The sequence below is a fragment of the Triturus cristatus genome, chromosome 4_1 (genome assembly GCF_964204655.1).
Source record: "Triturus cristatus chromosome 4_1, aTriCri1.1, whole genome shotgun sequence".
In the NCBI taxonomy this organism is placed as follows: domain Eukaryota; kingdom Metazoa; phylum Chordata; class Amphibia; order Caudata; family Salamandridae; genus Triturus; species Triturus cristatus.
In genome coordinates, this window is record NC_140585.1 from 888,548,039 (window position 1) to 888,572,966 (window position 24,928).

A 24,928-nucleotide genomic window follows, 5' to 3' on the forward strand; every position below is an offset into this window, starting at 1 on the left:
AATATGGACATTAATTTCTATCCTGATTTCACCCCTGCGGTCCAGAAGCAGAGACTGAGCTTCCTTGGTGTCAAGCGCCGTCTTCGGGACCTAAATCTCAAATACGCCATGGTTTTCCCAGCTAAGCTGCGAGTGGAGGTGGAAGGTCGCACACACTTTTTTGATCGTCCCGAAGCGGCCGGGGACTGGCTGGATACTCTGTCTGGAGAACGGGATCGGGGTGGCGGGGGTGGAGCGGCCGGGGGAGAGGGCTCGCCGGATCAAGACTGAGGGACTAATATTATGCCTCGTTCGGGACAAAAATGATGCCACTTTTGGCTATACGTCGGATTGCTTAAGTTCCCCTCCTATGGAGGTTGTGTGGGGTCTCTTGGGGGCTCTCCCTCCTCCTCTGGGGGTCTAGTTAGTTTAACTATCTATGGGGCGACAGGCACACTGCACATTGGGGGGGCTGTCTGGGCTCATGCAGGGGTGCAGGGAGGGGGGAGTTTTGTTGGGGTGGGTGGGCAGGGATGGGGTGTTGTTTGTTATTATCACAAGGCAACCCTTTTTTTGTGTTGGTTCTACTGTGCTCTCGGGGGGACGAATGATGGTTTCTGTGTATGATGGGGGGTAGGGAATTGACTTTGTTGTCTTGGAACGTCAATGGACTGGGGGACAGGATCAAACGAGGTGTGGTCCTACAGTATCTGAAGCGACTTTCGCCTGATGTGGTCTTCCTGCAGGAGACACACCTTATTGGCAATTCCTTCTGCGCCATGAATCGGCGTGGCTACCGCCTCGTGGCCCATTCGGGCTTCACGTCAGGCTCGAGGGGTGTGGGTATCATGGTAAAGAACTCGCTCCCGTTAGAAATTGATGAGGTGCTCCACGATGACAGGGGACGTTACGCTGTCTTGGTGGGGAGAATGGAGGGCAAAGTGGTTGTCTTTGTGTCAGTGTACGTCCCACCGGGGTTGCAGTCGACCACCTTTGCAGATCTGGGGCGCCTCCTCCTTGGCCTTCCGGGGGGGGCTTCTGGTGGTGGGGGGGGATTTCAACACGGTGGTTTCTGGGACTGTGGATCGTTACCCCCCTAGGGACCTCCCCCGGGCACAGGCGTGGCTGTCCGGCCTCTTGGATACACTGGGATTGGTGGACTGCTGGCGCTTAAAACATCCCACGCAGTTGCAATACACTTTCCACTCGGGGGCCCATGGTAGTCTCTCACGGCTTGATTATGTCCTAGTCCCGGCGGCCCATGTCGGGAGGGTGGGGGAGGTGCGCCATTTGGCACGGGGTATCTCGGACCACTCCCCGCTATTGTTGCATTTTGATGTCTTTCCGAGGGCTGAGAGCAGGGTGGTCCCAATCAATTCCTGGTACCTGCGCGACCCCACCATTCGCGCTGACGTGATTAAATCCCTCCAGCGCTATTTTGAGGAGAATGTGGGGTCAGTGCCTTCAGCTATCTCCCTGTGGGAGGCCTTCAAAACAGTACTTAGAGGGGAGGCCCTATCCCTTATTTCCCACGCCCGGAGGCGCGAGCGGGAGGAGGTGACCCGGGTGGAGGCTGAAATAGCGGAGCTGGAGGGTAATCTAGAAGATGGGGTGACGGACGCTGCACTACATGTCCTCCAGCTCAAGCAGGCGGCTTATAGGGCCCTCGTTACGGAGGCGGCCAGGGGCCTTAGTAGAGAGCAACAGGGGCGACTGTATGATGTGGGTGATAAGGCTGGTAAACTGATAGCGTGGTTGGATAAAAAGGAAAGAGCGAATCGTGTGGTCCCGCTGATTGAGAAAACGAATGGTGTGTGTGTAACTGAGCCAGAAGAAATTGTCTCCTGTTTCGCGGAGTATTTCCGCGAGGTGTATTCCCCGGTCTCTTCTTGCTCAGAAGAGGATTCCTGTGCCCTGCTCAGGGATATCGCGCTGCCTTCCCTGTCCGGGGAGGACAGGGTGTCGCTGGACGCCGCTCCCACCTCCGACGAAATCGCCCTCGCCATACGCTCGGTCGCTTCCGGCAAGGCCATGGGCCCGAACGGTATCCCTATCGAGCTGTATAAGCTGCGACCGGATACATTGGCGCCTCACCTCCGCGCAATGTTCCTCGCGGCCCACTCGTTGGGCTCCCTCCCGCCTGACCAGCGTCTGGCTACAATCGTGGTGATCCATAAGGAGGGGAGACCTCGGGATCGGGTTACTTCTTATCGGCCTATCTCACTACTGAATGCGGAGCCCAAAATTCTCGCTAAGGTACTCGCCAATCGGCTGGTCGGTGTGGTGGGAGATCTGGTTCATCAGGACCAGTCTGGCTTTATTCCCCATCGCAATACAGCCCTTAATCTGCGGCGTTTGCATGGGGTGCTTGCGCGCGTCCCATTTATACGGGAACCGGCCATTTTGGCGTCCTTAGACGCCACCATGGCGTTTGACACGCTTGAGTGGCCATACATCTGGGCGATGCTCGCGAAGTTCGGATTTGGCCCAGGATTCATCAGTTGGGTCAAATTGTTGTATGCGGGCCCAATGGCGCAGGTGGTCGTGAACGGAAGAGTATCGGCCCCGTTTGAGCTGGGCCGGGGCACGCGACAGGGCTGTCCCTTGTCGCCGCTTCTTTTTGCGCTTGCCTTGGAGCCCCTGGCGGAGTGGCTGCGGTGGGAGCCTTCCATCCGTGGTCTCCGTTGGACCCCCGAGTAGGAGGACCGCGTATCCCTATACGCTGATGACATCCTTCTGTACCTAGCCTCCCCACGTAAATCACTTATAGTGCTAGTTGATGTTTTACACTCGTTTGGTCGTAACTCCGGTCTCGTCATCAACTGGGCTAAATCGTGTGTGTATGTTCTCTCTGGGGAGGCTCCTATTCTCCCGCGGGGCTGTCCGATCCAGATCGCCCCGCAGGGATTTCGGTACTTGGGTGTCTTCATTACTCTGGACCCGGAGGCCCGGTATGAACGGAATCTGCTTCCCCCCCTCCAGAGTCTGCGGGTAGATGTCGCACGCTGGCGGCGCCTGCCGCTTTCGCCGCTCGGCCGGGCGGCATTGTTCAAGATGATGTCTCTGCCGCGTTTTCTGTACGCTTTGCAGAACACTATGGACTTGGTCCCGGCGCGCTACTTCCGTGAGGTGGAGAGTCTGCAACGCCGCCTGTTCTGGGACGGGAGGCCGCGCATTGCTCTGGCTAAGCTGACGCTCCCATGGTTTGACGGGGGGATTGCTCTCCCGGATATTAAACGGTACTATTGGGCCTCCCAGCTCGCCGCCATTAACCATGGCCTCTTCGGGCCCGCCTTAAACCCGGCATTTGAAATGGACAAGATGCTCCTGCCAGGTGGCGACTACAATCGAGCGCTCTACTCTAGCGCGCCCGACGCTCGTCTGATGGGCCCCACGCGTGTCATGGTGCAAGTCTGGCACGCGGCCAATGCAGCTATGGGGTGGAAGGACCGTTTGACCCGGGCATCACCACTATACGCGTCTGAGCGGTTAGGTTCCCTGTGGACCTCTAAGGGCTTCGAGAAGTGGGACATAATAGGTATCAGTACAGTTGGGGATCTTTGGACGAGGGGAGGATTTAAAACGTTCGATATGCTACAGACGGAGTTTCAGTTGCAGGGCAGTGAATACTTTCGGTATTTGCAGGTCCGTCATGCGCTGGGCTCCGTCTTCTCGGACGTTGCCTCCATCCCGGAATATTCCCCCCTGGAGGATAGAATGCTGGATGGGCACGTCCCGGACAGCACGATCTCACTTATATACAAAAAGCTCATAAACGACCGCTCGGGCCTGTTGACTGCCCTTCGTGCGACTTGGGTTGCCGACGGGCTGGAGTTGGATGACGAGGACTGGACCTCCGCGGTGGCCTCCCCGAAGGAGGTGGCCATACCGGCTCGCCTTCGCTTCGTCCAGCTCAAGATACTCCACCGGGTCTACATGACGGGGCCAAAGCTTCTGCGTATGGGCTATGCTGGAGATGGGTTGTGTAAGCGTGGGTGTGGTGCTTTGGGGACCTTTATGCATATTTTGTGGGAGTGCCCGGAGGTAGAGGGGTTCTGGCGTGGTGTACATGAGGTGCTGCGATTGGTTACGCGTGTGGCGTTGTTGCCTGAAGCGAGGAGATGCCTGTTGAATGTGTGGGAACCGACTGATTACTCGGCGCCGCAGACGTGGTGGGTGACTCTGGGATATATGATAGCCAAGCGTGATATTGCTCAACTGTGGGGATCCCAGAGGCCCCCGACGGTCTCGGCCTGGAAAGAACACATGGACTGGTGCATGTTTCGCGAAAAGGTGGTGTATGTGGCGAGGGGTAAGCCTGGGACATGGGTGAAAGTATGGGGCCCCTGGAACGCCTACCGAGGGGGTATCTGCGCACCACCGCTGCTGCCTGATGCCTCGCCAGCCCCATCCCCTTAGCCGACTCATTCCTCCGCTGCCGGGCATTGGGTTCCCCCAGTCTCCGCTCTGTTCTCTTCCCCCTCCTCACACTTCTGTGTATAGTGGGGATCCCCCCTCTAGGGGAGCACGTGCTGCTATTTTTGATTGTGGGTTGCCTTGTGGGTGTGGTTTTAATTTTTGTTGTTCTTAATTTAAAATGAAACCGCATACTGGGGCCTGGATGATGTGGCTTTGACATTGTTACCTACGGAGAAATGCTCCTCCTGTAATACCACATGTTCCATAAATGTATGTCGTATGTTCCTACCATTGCTAGCGGCCGGCCGGAAGGTTGTGGGCCCATACTTGTATACTTTTAAGGTCTGTAATAAACAGTTTCAAAAAAAAAAAAAAAAAAAAAAAAAAAGAATAGAACCACAGCCGGAGACGATGGGGCGTCCAGGTGGATTCAAAGTGTCCTTGTGGATCTTGGGGAAAGTATAGATTACTGGCATCCGGGGTGCCTTCGCATTAAGAAACTGATATTCTAATTTGGACAGGAAGCCTTGGACTAAGCCAGATGTGGTTACCTGCTGAATGACTTGTTTTAACTCATTAGTGGGGTTGGTGGAGAGTCTACAGTAATGGTCTGTATTACCTAGTTGTCTTAATATTTCATTTTTGTAGGTAGTGATTTCTTGTAGCACTATTCCGCCGCCTTTATCGGCGGGTTTGATGACAATCTCATTGTTGGTCTTAAGAGTTTGAAGTGCTAATTTTTCTGCCAATGAGATGTTATACGGGATAAAGTGGTGTTCTGTGGCCAGCTGGGATAGGTCATTTAATACCAGTTTCTCAAAGGTGGAAATTTCTGGTGGAACCATATTGTCCGATGGAGAGAATGTGGACGGAGGTCTTAAAGTAGTGTTGGATGGTTTAGGTGGAAGTGGATTCAGTAGGAAATAGCTATGTAGTCTGACTTTACGGAAGAACCTAAGGACTTCGGTCTGTAAATCAAGAAAGTTGGTCTGGGTGGTGGGTACAAATGAAAGGCCCTTACCTAGTATAGATAACTCAGAATCATTCAAGTGATGTTTGGTGAGATTAAATATAGGAAGTAGGAGATTGGTTTGTGTCTGACTAGAGGAATTGTAGTTGTCCATAATAAATGGATTATCTACCAACGGTAGTAGTTGCGTCGGGTTTGTCGTTCCCCTGGTGGGTTTTGCCAGTGGGCACGTTTTAGGCCCCCTCTTTTCTGTGGCTCTTGTTGGCCACGTCCTAAAAAAGAGGCGGAAGGTGGTGGATTGCCAGGTACTCTATTGGCACTGCTGGTCCCTTCCCCTGGGTCGGAATTGTCAGATGACTCCGCAGAAGTATCTGAGAATCCAACTAGAGTATTTCTTCTATTGAATCGGCCCCACGGTCGGTTGTTACATGGGTTATTATAGGATCTATTGGTATAGAAATCTTTGGTTAAGTAAGGATATGTTCGCTCGGTGGAATATGATTTAATATCCTTCTTTACTTTATTAGATTTCTTGCTCTGTTCTATTCTGTAGAATTCATCTACGGTTTTCTGTACTTGTTCTAGCAGTTTCTTGCTATCAGATATAGTGTCATTTTCCGTTATTTGTTTCTCAATGTCTGTTATCTCTTCCAAAAGTTTTTTGAGTTCATCTGTCGCTATATCAATACCTAAGACCATCCAGTGTCTAGAGCAGGTGGTACTAATGTAACTAAAATTTGTGATGTATTTGGGGATGTCAGGAAAGATTCCGGGTATGTTCCTAACTTGGAGGCCTGTGGGGATAATATCGGCTTTCAAATACTCTGTGAGCATCCGGATCATAAGTTGTAATCAGACAGACTTTTTCTTGGTTTTCTCTAGTTGCTCGGGAAGTGTGGAACTGATTTCCTGGGAGCATTAGTAGGGTCAGTGAAGAGGGATGAACCTTCTAGAATCTTTTTGATGTATTCGTCTGTGTAGAGGGGTGCGTGATCTGACATGTCAGAGAAGGAGAAGGAAAGGGACAGAATATCTGACGATATGAGAGTCGAGAGGAAAGGGAGGTGACCCACTTTTTAAACAGGAAGGGGGGATGAGAGCAAGAGCCCTTGCAATCCAGCGATGGCGCTTAATATGTGAAAAAACAACAAGGGCACCCAAAGGAATTAAACAGGGACCTTGGGTAGTTATCTATTACAGGAAACACTGGTCCCTGAAATCAAATATAGTTAGTCATACAATGAATATAGCCAAGATTGGTACTATATTTCAGCCAATGTCCAGCCGGACAAGGCACCTTTAATAAGTAGAAATGATTAACAATAATCCTGAGAATGTAAGCAGAATCTTAGTGGGACACAAGCCTGTATCCTTAGACTTACATTTCGCGAGGACAACATGTGAAAAACATGCAGGCAATTTCAATGATGTTTCTATTTTGAAAAATTTAAACAGTAGCGAAACATCAAATACAAATATTGTCACCTTCACAATACATTATATACAGACAATCGAATGTGTAAGGTGAACAATTATGTCAACGGCGTTTCGTTCCTTATCAGGAGGATATCGGATCATCATCAGGACTGAACAATTAAATTGCCCATATTCAGATGCCTGAATTTACATAAAATAAACAAGAAAACACAAAAGTTTGGGAAAAAAATGCAGGGAGAAAGGGGGAGGAAATAACAACATAGTAGTTATTAAATACGTTTTCAAAGTAGAACACATGACGTAGAAGAGAAAATTTGCGTCAGATCAAGCGGCTATCTACATTTACATGAATTCGAAATTGGATTCTGTTATGATAGTGGCATTGTGGACACCAAGCATCCGAAGGATCTTTAAGAGGACATAGGAGGAGGGTGAAGTTATAGAGGTAAAAAGATCAAATACGAGTAAGAGCTTGGAGAACAGAGAGTGAGTGGAAGGTGATTATAACCACAATGGGTTAAAATTTACAAATTTGTGCGTGTAATTGTGATGGTAAAAGGAAGAATAGTCTCGTAGTAAAAGATTTGTGAGGCGGAGACATGCCGTTAAAATGCCCAGCAGTGTAATTGAGGGCAGGCGTGCGCTTAACAGAATTGCGCCGTGATGAGATAGCCGCGAATGTACCGCGGGGGGAGGGAATTACCTCAAGGTACCAAGGGTAAGCAGAGGGGGCGTCTGTGACGGGTAGCGAGATCACAATACTCCAGACGGACGCGTTTGTTAGGTACAATGCCTGTGAAGAGAAAGGCTGGAGTGAGGTGGATGGAATGGAAGCGGCGAGTGAGAGAGGGTAGAGCGAGTTGTGCGCTTACCTAGGACAATTTAGTTTCGGATATGCAGACCACGGTAAAAATTCAAGGTTCGTCTAGGAGGGAAAATGAAAAAACTGGTTGGATCAGGAACGGTGATGAAGACCTGAGGGGAGGACATGGGAGGAGCAGTGGCGATCCTTACCTCTAAATTGTGAGAGAAGGGAATTTCGTGACCACGCGTGAAGCGTCTCGTTCGGGCAATGCCAGATCGGTGGTAAGGCGGAAGTGAGACTCGCGTCATGATATGGGTTTGAGGAGTCATGTGATCGGCCATGTAGGCGGTCATGTGATCCGAAGAACGGGCTTGTGAGTGAAACGAGAGTGGTGGGCGTTTGAGGCGCCATATTGGGAGGGTGAAAGCGCAACGATGTTAGATGGGAGCCAAGGAAGTGATGGGATAGAAATGAATTAAAGAGAGTCAACAAATAGTTGCAAAAGAGTATCGTGCCTCAACATTATACATTTAGAGAATCTAAGTAGTAAGTAGTAATGGAAGCGATCATGCCACATCGGTATACATTTGAGAGTTATGCACATTAAGTTATGCAAAGTGTTGCCACATATAAAACAGAGCAGTGGCGAATTGCGGTAGTGGAGACAATGGTGTTGTGGTTAATGTTCAAGAAAGTAGAATGAATAGGTCAAAAGTGTTCATAACAAAGAAGTCCAATCCTCAAGGCGGTTCAGCCCTTTGTGTATGCTACTAGTTTTCAAAATCCACTTCAATTCCTCTTTGTTCAGCAATTGAGAGAGATCTGCGCCTCTCGTGGGATTTTTACAACAGAAACCACTGTCCAGCGTATCTCGTCCTCAGTATGGTTTAGAGTCTCAAAATGTTCGACCAAAGGTGCATTTGGGGTTTTACATCTTAATCTGCTCCTGTGTTGGCAGATTCTGATCCGGATTTTTTGCGTGGTTTGACCTATGTAAATCATATCACAAGGGCAGAATATGGCATAGATAACATTACAAGTATTACAGTTGCTGAAGTACTTGTGTACATTACGTATATTCCCAAATGCAAATTCTTTACAATCGGAGGTAAATCTGCACACAGTGCAGTTACCACATCTGGTGTGACCAATCAAGGGTGGTAGGGCCCAATGTTCATGAAGGGTACCAGTATTTATTGTGCTGGGGAGTGCCGCTCTTACCAGGTGGTCTTTAATGTTCTTGCTTTTTTTTAAAGCAAAGAGGGGTCTTTCAAGGTTGAGTATTCCTGCGTTTACTACATTCCAGTGTTTAAGAATGCTTTTACGTAGTTTGTTTGAAGAGAGGGAGAAAGTAGTGACACAGACTATACGGTTCTGTGTTTTCTTTGGTTTGGGTTCCAAGAGAACTTCCCTCTGACAGTACCATGCTCTTTTGAGGGCACTACAAATCAATCTTTTTGGGTAGCCTCTAGAGGTCAGTTTGTTGCTCAGTGTTTTGGCTTCCCTGAAGTAGTCCTCTTTGAGGGTACAGTTACGTCGTATGCGTAGGTATTGAGAATATGGTAGAGAGTCTCTTAAAGCTCTTGGGTGGTTACTACTATACTTCAGCAGAGTATTTCGTTCAGTGGATTTCCTAAAGAGGCTAGTAATCAGATGTCCATCTTTGTGTGCAATATTAAGGTCAAGGAATGGTATGGATGATTTGTTATGTGTGAGTGTGAATTTGAGACCACCGCAGTTGTTGTTGAGCCAATGGAGGAAATTTTCAAGCATGGTTTGAGTGTCATGCCAGATCAGAAAAATATCGTCTATGTAACGTTTCCATAGTGACATGGAAGAAAAGAAAGGGTTCTGTTGAACCAGTATGTGGTTTGTTTCAAGTGCATTCATGTACAGAATGGCTAGATTTGGTGCAAAAACTGCTCCCATGGATGTGCCCTTGGTTTGCTGGTAGTATTGGCCATCAAACAGAAAGAAATTCCTTGTAAGGCAGATCTCCAGTAATTGTAGAATAAAGATGGTGGGGACTGCATGTGGTCTGATACGTGTGTCTAGAGTTGCCTCAATGATGTGTAGTACGTCTCGCTGGGGGATGTTTGTATATAATGACTCCACATCGAGAGTGCAGAGTGTATCAGTGGAGTGGCTGAAAACATGATTTTCTACCTGAGTGATCATTTGCATACTGTCTCTCACATAGTAAGGAGTAGATGGAACAAAGTCTTTAATGAAAAAGTCTACATATAGACCCAGTGGCTCAAGAATAGAACCACAGCCGGAGACGATGGGGCGTCCATGTGAATTCAAAGTGTCCTTGTGGATCTTGGGGAGAGTATAGATTACTGGCATCCGGGGTGCCTTCGCATTAAGAAACTGATATTCTAATTTGGATAGGAAGCCTTGGACTAAGCCAGATGTGGTTACCTGCTGAATGACTTGTTTTAACTCATTAGTGGGGTTGGTGGAGAGTCTACAGTAATGGTCTGTATTACCTAGTTGTCTTAATATTTCATTTTTGTACGTAGTGATTTCTTGTAGCACTATTCCGCCGCCTTTATCGGCGGGATTGATGACAATCTCATTGTTGGTCTTAAGAGTTTGAAGTGCTGATTTTTCTGCCAATGAGATGTTATACGGGATAAAGTGGTGTTCTGTGGCCAGCTGGGATAGGTCATTTAATACCAGACAACTACAATTCCTCTAGTCAGACACAAACCAATCTCCTACTTCCTATATTTAATCTCATCAAACATCACTTGAATGATTCTGAGTTATCTATACTAGGTAAGGGCCTTTCATTTGTACCCACCACCCAGACCAACTTTCTTGATTTACAGACCGAAGTCCTTAGGTTCTTCCGTAAAGTCAGACTACATAGCTATTTCCTTCTGAATCCACTTCCACCTAAACCATCCAACACTACTTTAAGACCTCCGTCCACATTCTCTCCATCGGCCAATATGGTTCCACCAGAAATTTCCACCTTTGAGAAACTGGTATTAAATGACCTATCCCAGCTGGCCACAGAACACCACTTTATCCCGTATAACATCTCATTGGCAGAAAAATCAGTATAGTCTGTGTCACTACTTTCTCCCTCTCTTCAAACAAACTACGTAAAAGCATTCTTAAACACTGGAATGTAGTAAACGCAGGAATACTCAACCTTGAAAGACCCCTCTTTGCTTTAAAAAAAAGGCAAGAACATTAAAGACCACCTGGTAAGAGCGGCACTCCCCAGCACAATAAATACTGGTACCCTTCATGAACATTGGGCCCTACCACCCTTGATTGGTCACACCAGATGTGGTAACTGCACTGTCACCCCGAGTGGGACGGGTATGCTCAGACGTGAGTCCCGTGCTCTCCATGCCACTGGAATCAAGCTATCCTGGCTGAAGAGGGGTGAAACCCCGAAACCGGTCCTAGGATGCTTGTTTCCAGTCCAGGGAGGACCTGGCTTGGCAGTTCGGGCTGGACTGTTCCCATGAGGCACAGGGTCAAGACTGATTTGCATATGGCTGGGTTCAAACTGGAATGGCATGGTGAGCAAAAAAACGATGGATTTAGGCCCAGATCTCTGTACTGGGGTGAATGTATGACATTGTTCTGCATTCTGTCCATCAATTGTTGTTTTTGCATTTGTAACTGCACTGTGTGCAGATTTACCTCCGATTGTAAAGAATTTGCATTTGGGAATATACGTAATGTACACAAGTACTTCAGCAACTGTAATACTTGTAATGTTATCTATGCCATCTTCTGCCCTTGTGATATGATTTACATAGGTCAAACCACGCAAAAAATCCGGATCAGAATCTGCCAACACAGGAGCAGATTAAGATGTAAAACCCCAAATGCACCTTTGGTCGAACATTTTGAGGCTCTAAACCATACTGAGGACGACATACGCTGGACAGTGGTTTCTGTTGTAAAAATCCCACCGAGAGGCGCAGATCTCTTTCAATTGCTGAACAAAGAGGAATTGAAGTGGATTTTGAAAACTGGTAGCATACACAAAGGGCTGAACCGTCTTGAGGATTGGACTTCTTTGTTATGAACACTTTTGACCTATTCATTCTACTTTCTTGAACATTAACCACAACACCATTGTCTCCACTACCGCAATTCGCCACTGCTCTGTTTTATATGTGGCAACACTTTGCATAACTTAATGTGCATAACTCTCAAATGTATACCGATGTGGCATGATCGCTTCTATTACTACTTACTACTTAGATTCTCTAAATGTATAATGTTGAGGCACGATACTCTTTTGCAACTATTTGTTGACTCTCTTTAATTCATTTCTATCCCATCACTTCCTTGGCTCCCATCTAACATCGTTGCGCTTTCACCCTCCCAATATGGCGCCTCAAACGCCCACCACTCTCGTTTCACTCACAAGCCCGTTCTTCGGATCACATGACCGCCTACATGGCCGATCACATGACTCCTCAAACCCATATCATGACGGGAGTCTCACTTCCGCCTCACCACCGATCCGGCATTGCCCGAAAGAGACGCTTCACGCGTGGCCACGGAATTCCCTTCTCTCACAATTTAGAGGTAAGGATCGCCACTGCTCCTCCCATGTCCTCCCCTCAGGTCTTCCCCACGGTTCCTGATCCAACCAGTTTTTTCATTTTCCCTCCCAGACGAACCTTGAATTTTTACCGTGGTCTGCATATCCGAAACTAAATTGTCCTAGGTAAGCACACAACTCGCTCTACCCTCTCTCACTCGCCGCTTCCATTCCATCCACCTCACTCCAGCCTTTCTCTTCACAGGCATTGTACCTAACAAACGCGTCCGTCTGGAGTATTGTGATCTTGCAACCCGTCACAGACGCCCCCTCTGCTTACCCTTGGTACCTTGAGGTAATGCCCTCCCCCCGCGGTACATTCGCGGCTTTCTCATCACGGCGCAATTCTGTTAAGCGCACGCCTGCCCTCAATTACACTGCTGGGCATTTTAACGGCATGTCTCCGCCTCACAATAAATCTTTCACTACGAGACTATTCTTCCTTTTACCATCACAATTACACGCACAAATTTGTAAATTTTAACCCATTGTGGTTATAATCACCTTCCACTCACTCTCTGTTCTCCAAGCTCTTACTCGTATTTGATATTTTTACCTCTATAACTTCACCCTCCTCCTATGTCCTCTTAAAGATCCTTCGGATGCTTGGTGTCCACAATGCCACTATCATAACAGAATCCAATTTCGAATTCATGTAAATGTAGATAGCCGCTTGATCTGACGCGAATTTTCTCTTCTATGTCATGTGTTCTACTTTGAAAACGTATTTAATAACTACTATGTTGTTATTTCCTCCCCCTTTCTCCCTGCATTTTTTTCCCAAACGTTTGTGTTTTGTTGTTTATTTTATGTAAATTCAGGCATCTGAATATGGGCAATTTAATTGTTCAGTCCTGATGATGATCCGATATCCCCCTGATAAGGATCGAAACGCCGTCGACATAATTGTTCACCTTACACATTCGATTTCCTGTATATAATGTATTGTGAAGGTGACAGTATTTGTGTTTGATGTTTCGCTACTGTTTAAATTTTTCAAACTAGAAACATCATTGAAATTGCCTGCATGTTTTTCACATGTTGTCCTCGCGAAATGTAAGTCTAAGGATACAGGCTTGTGTCCCACTAAGATTCTACTTACATTCTCGGGATTATTGTTAATCATTTCTAATAATTAAATGTGCCTTGTCCGGCTGGACATTGGCTGAAATATAGTACCAATCTTGGCTATATTCATTGTATGACTAACTATATTTTGATTTCAGGGACCAGTGTTTCCTGTAATAGATAACTACCCAAGGTCCCTGTTTAATTCCTTTGGGTGCCCTTGTTGTTTTTTCACATATTAAGCGCAATCGCTGGATTGCAAGGGCTCTTGCTCTCATCCCCCCTTCTTGTTTAAAAAGTGGGTCACCTCCCTTTCCTCTCGACTCCCATATCGTCAGATATTCTGTCCCATTCCTTCTCCTTCTCTGACATGTCAGATCACGCACCCCTCTACACAGACGAATACATCAAGAAGATTCTAGAAGGTCCATCCCTCTTCACTGACCCTACTAATGCTCCCCAGGAAATCAGTTCCACACTTCCCGAGCAACTAGAGAAAACCAAGAAAAAGTCTGTCAGATTACAACTTACGATCCTGATGCTCACAGAGTATTTGAAAGCCGATATTATCCCCACAGGCCTCCAAGTTAGGAACATACCCGGAATCTTTACTGACATCCCCAAATACATCACAAATTTTAGTTACATTAGTACCACCTGCTCTAGACACTGGATGGTCTTAGGTATTGATATAGCGACAGATGAACTCAAAAAACTTTTGGAAGAGATAACAGACATTGAGAAACAAATAACGGAAAATGACACTATAGCACTGATAGCAAGAAACTGCTAGAACAAGTACAGAAAACCGTAGATGAATTCTACAGAATAGAACAGAGCAAGAAATCTAATAAAGTAAAGAAGGATATTAAATCATATTCCCCCGAGCGAACATATCCTTACTTAACCAAAGATTTCTATACCAATAGATCCTATAATAACCCACGTAACAACCGACCGTGGGTCCGATTCAATAGAAGAAATACTCTAGTTGGATTCTCAGATACTTCTGCGGAGTCATCTGACAATTCCGACCCAGGGGAAGGGACCAGCAGTGCCAATAGAGTACCTGGCAATCCACCACCTTCCGCCTCTTTTTTAGGACGTGGCCAACAAGAGCCACAGAAAAGAGGGGGCCTAAAACGTGCCCACTGGCAAAACCCACCAGGGGAACGACAAACCCGACGCAACTACTACCGTTGGTAGATAATCCATTTATTATGGACAACTACAATTCCTCTAGTCAGACACAAACTAATCTCCTACTTCCTATATTTAATCTCACCAAACATCACTTGAATGATTCTGAGTTATCTATACTGGGTAAGGGCCTTTCATTTGTACCCACCACCCAGACCAACTTTCTTGATTTACAGACCGAAGTCCTTAGGTTCTTCCGTAAAGTCAGACTACATAGCTATTTCCTACCTAATCCACTTCCACCTAAACCATCCAACACTACTTTAAGACCTCCGTCCACATTCTCTCCATCGGCCAATATGGTTCCACCAGAAATTTCCACCTTTGAGAAACTGGTATTAAATGACCTATCCCAGCTGGCCACAGAACACCACTTTATCCCATATAACATCTCATTGGCAGAAAAATCAGCACTTCAAACTCTTAAGACCAACAATGAGATTGTCATCAAACCCGCCGATAAAGGCGGCGGAATAGTGCTACAAGAAATCACTACCTACAAAAATGAAATATTAAGACAACTAGGTAATACAGACCATTACTGTAGACTCTCCACCAACCCCACTAATGAGTTAAAACAAGTCATTCAGCAGGTAACCACATCTGACTTAGTCCAAGGCTTCCTGTCCAAATTAGAATATCAGTTTCTTAATGCGAAGGCACCCCGGATGCCAGTAATCTATACTCTCCCCAAGATCCACAAGGACACTTTGAATCCACCTGGACGCCCCATCGTCTCCGGCTGTGGTTCTATTCTTGAGCCACTGGGTCTATATGTAGACTTTTTCATAAAAGACTTTGTTCCATCTACTCCTTACTATGTGAGAGACAGTATGCAAATTATTACTCTGGTAGAAAATCATGTTTTCAGCCCCTCCACTGATACACTCTGCACTCTCGATGTGGAGTCATTATATACAAATATCCCCCAGCGAGACGCACTACACATCATTGAGGCAACTCTAGACACACGTATCAGACCACATGCAGTCCCCACCATCTTTATTCTACAATTACTGGAGATCTGCCTTACAAGGAATTTCTTTCTGTTTGATGGCCAATACTACCAGCAAACCAAGGGCACATCCATGTGAGCAGGTTTTGCACCAAATCTAGCCATTCTGTACATGAATGCACTTGAAACAAACCACATACTGGTTCAACAGAACCCTTTCTTTTCTTCCATGTCACTATGGAAACGTTACATAGACGATATTTTTCTGATCTGGCATGACACTCAAACCATGCTTGAAAATTTCCTCCATTAGCTCAAAAACAACTGCGGTGGTCTCAAATTCACACTCACACATAACAAATCATCCATACCATTCCTTGACCTTAATATTGCACACAAAGATGGACATCTGATTACTAGCCTCTTTAGGAAATCCACTGAACGAAATACTCTGCTGAAGTATAGTAGTAACCACCCAAGAGCTTTAAGAGACTCTCTACCATATTCTCAATACCTACGCATACGACGTAACTGTACCCTCAAAGAGGACTACTTCAGGGAAGCCAAAACACTGAGCAACAAACTGACCTCTAGAGGCTACCCAAAAAGATTGATTCGTAGTGCCCTCAAAAGAGCATGGTACTGTCCGAGGGAAGTTCTCTTGGAACCCAAACCAAAGAAAACACAGAACCGTATAGTCTGTGTCACTACTTTCTCCCGCTCTTTAAACAAACTACGTAAAAGCATTCTTAAACATTGGAATGTAGTAAACGCAGGAATACTCAACCTTGAAATACCCCTCTTTGCTTTCAAAAAAAGCAAGAACATTAAAGACCACCTGGTAAGAGCGGCACTCCCCAGCACAATAAATACTGGTACCCTTCATGAACATTGGGCCCTACCACCCTTGATTGGTCACACCAGATGTGGTAACTGCACTGTGTGCAGATTTACCTCCGATTGTAAAGAATTTGCATTTGGGAATATACGTAATGTACCCAAGTACTTCAGCAACTGTAATACTTGTAATGTTATCTATGCCATCTTCTGCCCTTGTGATATGATTTACATAGGTCAAACCACGCAAAAAATCCGGATCAGAATCTGCCAACACAGGAGCAGATTAAGATGTAAAACCCCAAATGCACCTTTGGTCGAACATTTTGAGGCTCTAAACCATACTGAGGACGACATACGCTGGACAGTGGTTTCTGTTGTAAAATTCCCACCGAGAGGCGCAGATCTCTCTCAATTGCTTAACAAAGAGGAATTAAAGTGGATTTTGAAAACTGGTAGCATACACAAAGGGCTGAACCGCCATGAGGATTGGACTTCTTTGTTATGAACACTTTTGACCTATTCATTCTACTTTCTTGAACATTAACCACAACACCATTGTCTCCACTACCGCAATTCGCCACTGCTCTGTTTTATATGTGGCAACACTTTGCATAACTTAATGTGCATAACTCTCAAATGTATACCGATGTGGCATGATCGCTTCCATTACTACTTACTACTTAGATTCTCTAAATGTATAATGTTGAGGCACGATACTCTTTTGCAACTATTTGTTGACTCTCTTTAATTCATTTCTATCCCATCACTTCCTTGGCTCCCATCTAACATCGTTGCGCTTCCACCCTCCCAATATGGCGCCTCAAACGCCCACCACTCTCGTTTCACTCACAAGCCCGTTCTTCAGATCACATGACCGCCTACATGGCCGATCACATGACTCCTCAAACCCATATCATGACGGGAGTCTCACTTCCGCCTCACCACCGATCCGGCATTGCCCTAACGAGACGCTTCACGCGTGGCCACGGAATTCCCTTCTCTCACAATTTAGAGGTAAGGATCGCCACTGCTCCTCCCATGTCCTCCCCTCAGGTCTTCCCCACGGTTCCTGATCCAACCAGTTTTTTCATTTTCCCTCCCAGACGAACCTTGAATTTTTACCGTGGTCTGCATATCCGAAACTAAATTGTCCTAGGTAAGCGCACAACTCGCTCTACCCTCTCTCACTCGCCGCTTCCATTCCATCCACCTCACTCCAGCCTTTATCTTCACAGGCATTGTACCTAACAAACGCGTCCATCTGGAGTATTGTGATCTCGCTACCCGTCACAGACGCCCCCTCTGCTTACCCTTGGTACCTTGAGGTAATTCCCTCCCCCCGCGGTACATTCGCGGCTTTCTCATCACGGCGCAATTCTGTTAAGCGCACGCCTGCCCACAATTACACTGCTGGGCATTTTAACGGCATGTCTCCGCCTCACAATAAATCTTTTACTACGAGACTATTCTTCCTTTTACCATCACAATTACACGCACAAATTTGTAAATTTTAACCCATTGTGGTTATAATCACCTTCCACTCACTCTCTGTTCTCGAAGCTCTTACTCGTATTTGATCTTTTTACCTCTATAACTTCACCCTCCTCCTATGTCCTCTTAAAGATCCTTCGGATGCTTGGTGTCCACAATGCCACTATCATAACAGAATCCAATTTCGAATTCATGTAAATGTAGATAGCCGCTTGATCTGACGCGAATTTTCTCTTCTACGTCATGTGTTCTACTTTGAAAACGTATTTAATAACTACTATGTTGTTATTTCCTCCCCCTTTCTCCCTGCATTTTTTTCCCAAACTTTTGTGTTTTGTTATTTATTTTATGTAAATTCAGGCATCTGAATATGGGCAATTTAATTGTTCAGTCCTGATGATGATCCGATATCCTCCTGATAAGGATCAAAACGCCGTCGACATAATTGTTCACCTTACACATTCGATTTTCTGTATATCATGTATTGTGAAGGTGACAGTATTTGTATTTGATGTTTCGCTACTGTTTAAATTTTTCAAAATAGAAACATCATTGAAATTGCCTGCATGTTTTTCACATGTTGTCCTCGCGAAATGTAAGTCTAATGATACAGGCTTGTGTCCCACTAAGATTCTACTTACATTCTCGGGATTATTGTTAATCATTTCTACTTATTAAAGGTGCCTTGTCCGGCTGGACATTGGCTGAAATATAGTACCAATCTTGGCTATATTCATTGTATGACTAACTATATTTTGATTTCAGGGACCAGTGTTTCCTGTAATAAATACAGTTTGTGAATTGGCATGTACGATTTTGGTCACCTAATACTTTTTTAACATGAGCTGATGGGTTGTTTAAAAATAAAAGAAGCAATGGGATTCCAGTGAAGAGTTCCAATAAGTAGTGCAGCTGGGAGAATATGAACTGGTAATCTGTAACCCAACAGTTTGAACGTGTCCCCTAATTGTCAGAGATACCTTTGTGTAACCTGCAAATCTCCAGCTCCAATCCTGGTAGGGTGGATTCAGCCTTTCATTATTTCAAGGTTAATAAAGGAAGGACCATGCAGTTGAGTAATACTTACACCTTTGCATACTTTTCAGGATCTCTGAAGAATAGTTGTGCTGTCTCAGCCAACACCAACAAATGCAACGATCAACATCCCTAAAGTAGCAATCACAGCTCACAAGGAATTATATTGACCGAAATGTGTTCAGTGCTGTGGTGTGATTAGTACAGCCATGCATAAACTCTGCAACTTCATCAGCAGAGAGCCGTCTATGGGCAGTGACTTCCGCCACAATGGGGGTTGGTTGCAGGTTGGGGTGCAGGCACTTTTCAAAGCACAATGGCTGCAGCCATCTTAATGTGTCATGGCTACTATTTATTATGTCTTGAATTTCAGTTAGCAATAAACATTGACCTACTGAGTAATAATCAATAGTTTCATAGACCTAAAAGGTTTTCATCCATAGATAGACAATGGTGGGTGACCCAGGCCGTCAAGCCACTCTAGTATACCTGTTCCTGTGGCTAATGTAACACAAGAGACTCTCTGCCCAGCTCATTCCAACTGGATTGTGGTTCCAAGCATGCCACCCCATTCTTTAAAATAAGAATGTTTATATGTTACTTAAAGACCTCCCAACCCTTATCTCAAACACCCTCTTTCTAGAAGCACAACTCCACTGCTTTACATTCACCCCAAGAATACTTAAAAGTCTCCGCTCTACCCCACTCTCCTCACTTACAGCCTATAGAAATGTAGGTCCCAGCATCTCTCTTCATAACGATTCTGAAGGAGTAGGCGACATGTCACCAGAAAGGCTTAATAGACTCTGATCCTTTACCTGTAATAACAAGGATCTTCAGTGCTCAAGGCAAAATAGAAATTTGCTACTGGGAGTGCTCTCTATCCTGAAGAAAGCAAATTTCATGCAGTGTTTTGGTTCCGCCGCTAAGTGGCGCCTAGGGTTGCTACCTTAACATTATGAAAGTACTTGCCTTATTTCTTCTAGTGGTTAATTTGCAGGCTTGGGACCTAAAACCTATCTTTAAATCCCACCTTCCTCTTTTTAACAAATTGTATGATTTTAGACTCACCACCATTTATCACTGAGTGCAGCATTTCCCATGTGTACCAAAAACTGACAGTGTCTAGAGGTGGTCTGGTATGCAGAATGTGCTACGCAATAAAATAGACATTTCATTCCCACAATACAGTCCAACCTCTTAATGTAGAGCTACATGAAGTGCAAAATATTATAATATCAAAAAACTCAATGTTTAACACAGACAACAAAAGAATGGGATTCAAAAAATATTGCAAAAAACAAGAACAAAAAAGCACATTTCTATAAACGAAGAGCGCATGAAAGCCATTAAGGAGCTTAACTTCAGCTAAAGTAATCCAGCACTTGACTCACTTCTGTAAATCTGCAAATCTTAGCTAAAATATCATTAATAAAAAAAAGGGCATCAATAAAATATCTCTCATCTTGACGCACTGGTACTTACTGCCCGAGAGTAAATCCAATAAATTTGTTCCGACTAGATTCCAGGAAATTTTCAATGTCTCTTTCCCTAATCATGCAGTAAAGAAGAAGAAAAAAGATAAACAAGAGTGCAATAAAGTATATAAAACGAACAACACTCAACATAGCGTTGATATGTACTGGTAGCAAACAAAGGCTCTCTCTCCGAAAGGGTCAGCTCTGTGGATAATATCCTTCTCAATTAGCACTACTGAGACACCTGCCGCAGTGACATCACTTCAACCCAAAGAGGAAACTGCAAATTGATGTCAGAGTAACATTTCGAAAAATGAACCCCACAAAAAGAGAGAAAGGCTTAACCAAATACTAGACACAGGCCACTCAAATTATGCTGTTGAGTAATTTTACGACAACAAAAAAGCCAGCTTATGTGGCATTATGCAGGAGATTCATTCTGCAGCAGTTATATTGTTGTTTTGACATTTTATCAAAACATTACACAAAAGGGATCCCAAGCCTTACAAAATTGAAACGTTTCTCAACATTCCTCCGCGCCTATTGAACCAATCATTTTATCATCAACACACTGTTTCTTACCAGAGTAAACTGTTTATATAAAGCGTACTCAGCAGGAAACAAGCCTGCATGGGCACACTTCATACAATAAAAGGTGGGCCGCTCCATTCTTCATATCGCAGTTGTGTTTTACACCTGGTCTCGTGTTTTTAAGTCTCGTGCCTAGCGATGCAGTGCGTAGCAGTGCTCACGCAGCGAGAGTCCTTTTGTCCGGGGTTCCAAAACGGAACCAGGAATCGCACACGCTCGTGCGTGTGCTTTTCCTTTTGTGCCCCGCTGTTGGCCTTTGCGTGCGTGTTTTTTCCAAAGAGAGCACGCAATAGGCCAAAGGCGGGCGCATTGCTCCGCCCCTGGCCTATTGGTGTCTATTACGCGCACCAAAAGCTATGTGGTTTCAATTATCGTGCCCAGACAGGGGCGCCATAATTGAAAACATATGGCTCGCTGTGGCGCGCGCGCGCACACCTCTCGCGGGCGTGATTTTTTTTTTTACAATAGCGATCGCTTTCACTTCCGCTTGTTGTAGGGGGTGCCTGGACCTATTTTTATTTCCAATCCGACCCCAGATGTGGATGAGCGGCTGTTACTTCTGAGCTTTAGACCTGGGGACGAGCTTGAAGACCCAGCGTCAGCTCAACAGTCGGATTCTGGGCAAGTGACTTTATCTCTCTCTGCCTCAAAAAATGCAACTCAATCTGTTCTCGGGCCAAGTTTGTGCTACGTAAATCCGTATAAAGTGGTTACATAGCAAACGGAACTCGTGCCACGCGGTGGGACGTCTGAATGGCCGAGCCACTCGTTAGTGCCACCTCTGGGTCCTCAGAGTGCCACTGCTGAGCCCCCCTGGCCGCCTTCGGTTGGCGCAGTCAGTTGATATTGTTAAGAACCTCCCCAGTGTTGAAAATGACGTCAATAAAGTAGAAATGAAGCAGCCTTTTACGAGTGGACTTCGACTTTACCAACCATTTGTATTGCTTGAGGCTTGCATTTCTTAACTGTAAATGTCACAGAATTATTAACGTTTCAAAGATTATTCAGATCTATCGATTCAAAAATAGAAATTGCAGTGGCTTGTTCCATGCTGTCACCATGTCATGCTGTGCCAAATTTAAGCTCTACATTATTATCCAATTATTACTAAAAAGTGTTTCTAGTCAGCGCAGAGACCGGCATTTATGTGCAAAAGAGTAAACCAACCCAAGAGGTTGAGCTCAGGAAACCAGAACTAGCACTGGCAATGTCAATAGGTCTGGCTTTAAAGGAATATTGCATGGTAACGTGAAGAATTAAAAGTATACTGCATAGAAATGGACATGCATTTGTTTGGAAGCATAGAACTATAGAATAGTATTGTTGTAGGTTAAAAGGTCTGGTGACATTTGCACTGTCAAGCCAGACCTAAAAATCGATGTTGGTTAAAGCTCCCCTCCCCCCATGTGTGCTGCTGCCAGAGAAAAACTGCATACATAATCTAGTTATCTAAGAAACTTTAACAGAATTACAAAGTTGTGTGTGTCCCTGTAATTTCGACCAGGTGGATAAATACACAAAATGATCCCAGCTGTGTGGAGGGCAAGCACGTTTGTGTGGAAGCACACAGCTTCTGCCGAATCAAAACCTGTACTTCAGGCCCCAACTTGTGGGTGGAGCCAAAGCCCCTCTAGAGATGCTCACATAATTTTCTGGGCTAAACAGTCAAGCCAGACCATCAAAATGTAATCCCTCCAAACGATGTGAAGCGAGTGTTCTCCCATGTGGACACGTGCAACTGTCCCTTGAATAGAACCTCTGCTCCTGTGCGTTACAGCACCAGCATTGACGAAGCTAATGGGCCCCACCTTGGCGAGCAGGTGAAATGGTTAATTGTTTTTTTTAATCTTTATTGCAAACGTGTTCCACAAACAGAAAAAAATAAATGCCAGCCCCTTTCTAAAGATGGCGGCCATATGTTTGTGATAAGAAATGTAAAATTAAAATATAAAAAATAACTTTTGGATCTAATGTTAATAGAACAGGGAGATAGGTTTCCATGCAACTAGCTATATTTACCAGAATGATATCATCTCTGTTTAGTGCTAATGTGGATCACTCGAAATTTGAATCGGCTTCTTAGGCATGGGCTTGGCCTTCCGGTCCGTGTCTTGCTGGCACTTTGATTCTTTCATTGTTGGGTGCTTCCGTTTCCTTCCTCTGTTGTCACTTTACTTGTCTCACTTCCTCTCCGGGGCTTGCGGTTCTCTCATGTGGCACCCTGGGACGCCAGTGGCGCGTGCCTATAAGCATTGCACTGGCACACACCATGTGCTCACCGCATCCGACACAGGGACCGTGCCAGGGCCGGACTGGGAACCAAAACCGGCCCTGGCAAAGTGCTCGGCCGGCCCCCTCCCCCACCCCCCCCAGGGTTTGGGGGTGCCGCCGAGCTCTTTGCCAGGGCCGGTTTTCGTCCGATCCGATTTTGTTACAGGGACGATTTTGCAGCTATGCTGCAAAAGTCGCCCTGTAACAAAAACGGCCCCCAACCGTGCGGCGCACCGGGGGATTGCCCGGTGCCCGCTACGGCCAGTCCGGCCCTGGACCGTGTGCACTGCACTATCTGGATCACAACCTACAGCAGCCAGACACACGGTGCACACATTGTAGTGCTGCAGCATTCCATGGCCACGTGCTGCGACACGCAGAGACTGGACGCGGCGCTATACGGCCGAGGAGCCCCTGCCGGCTCGCGCCCGCGCACACCTTTGTATACACTTCAGTGTACACTCTGCACATTCAGACACATTCTTCTTCAACACGTCTTGATGCAGAAGGAGAATAAAATGGCAGGGGTCGGGCTTGTCCTATTGATTTAACCTCCCACCACGTAACCTAGCAAGGGTGCCATAGGGCCTGGTGCAAGCAACAAAACTGGTCTTTTTAAAGCAATTTTCACGGTTCACAAGTACCCTCTAGACCCGAGTGCCACCGCACCTGCTGCACGTATGGAACAAACGCCCCTTCTCCTCCCTTCACTAGTCTCTCGGAAATAGAGGGCTTGGTACCAGCAACGGGTGGAGGGAGCACCAGCGCCTTGAGCACAATTCTTTTCCTAATCGCAAGCCAGTGCAGATCTTGTAAATGTGAGGAGGTATGCACTCTCGCAGGCAGTTTCAAAAGGTGGGGGGCTGCCGCGTTTTGCACCACCTGCAATCTCTCTAGAAGATATTCCGGCAGGTCCAGGTAAAGTGCGTTATCATAATCTAGTCTTGATGTAATGAGAGCCTTGATGACTTTTCTTTGCAGAGGGAGACAATAAGTATAACAAGCATTGCCATAGCCAATAGGTCTCGCCTTTTGGACCTTCTAAGTGTTTAGCCATGCAACAGTTGATGTTGTTGCACCAAGGAGATTGTGCTGCATAACTAAATATGTATAAGGTCCCAAAGGGTGAGACCTATTGGCTATGCCAATGCTTGTGGTTTTATGCTCCTGGCAACTAAAAGACCATCTGTCCATTAGGAAACAACCTCGCAGAACAGTATTTTACATCACTCTTGCATAACGTAAGTGTGTTACTAGGAGGCACTGTAAGATTCAAGATATCAGAAATATTTGGACTTTTCTGCATTCGAGTGCACTACCTGAAAAGCTGTTTTGAGAACAGTGTGTGTGGTGTAACTTTAATTTGGATGAAGTTATTTTATGGCACAAAGCTTAAACCTGGCCAATGGAGTGCTGTGCAACAGGAGGAAAAATAAATGACCTTTGGTAACAATATTTCTTGTGGCTCCTCTATCTACCTACAGAGTCCTGACCTGTTGAATATCTGCAGGTACCAGACTCAATCTGGCACCTGCTCCTGCATAGTGCTCCTGTACGGTGCAGAGTAAGAATATAAAGGAAGAAATATCGAATGGCATAAAAATCGTGGGTCAGGAATATATACAGAAAAATCCTCGTGGTCAAGAATTTCGATTTTAGGTAAGTAATATCGAATTAAAACATATTGAAGTGTTTAATATCGTTTGTAAAAATATAGTTTTTTTTAATGTTATGTGTTTTAGTATATATTTTTATAATTGTGTGATGTTTGTTTTTTTGTATAAGAATTGTTTATATTTTTATT

General features: G+C 45.6%; 1 protein-coding gene across 1 annotated transcript in view; it reads right to left on the bottom strand.

The window, feature by feature from the left end:
- STRIP2 (striatin interacting protein 2) overlaps positions 1-24,928 on the bottom strand; it is a 253,346-nt gene that overhangs the window by 88,896 nt on the left and 139,522 nt on the right. Inside the window, exon 11 of the mRNA XM_085653636.1 lies at positions 20,270-20,335. Coding sequence (XP_085509762.1) covers positions 20,270-20,335 — 66 coding nt within the window. The remainder of the gene's footprint in view (positions 1-20,269; positions 20,336-24,928) is intronic.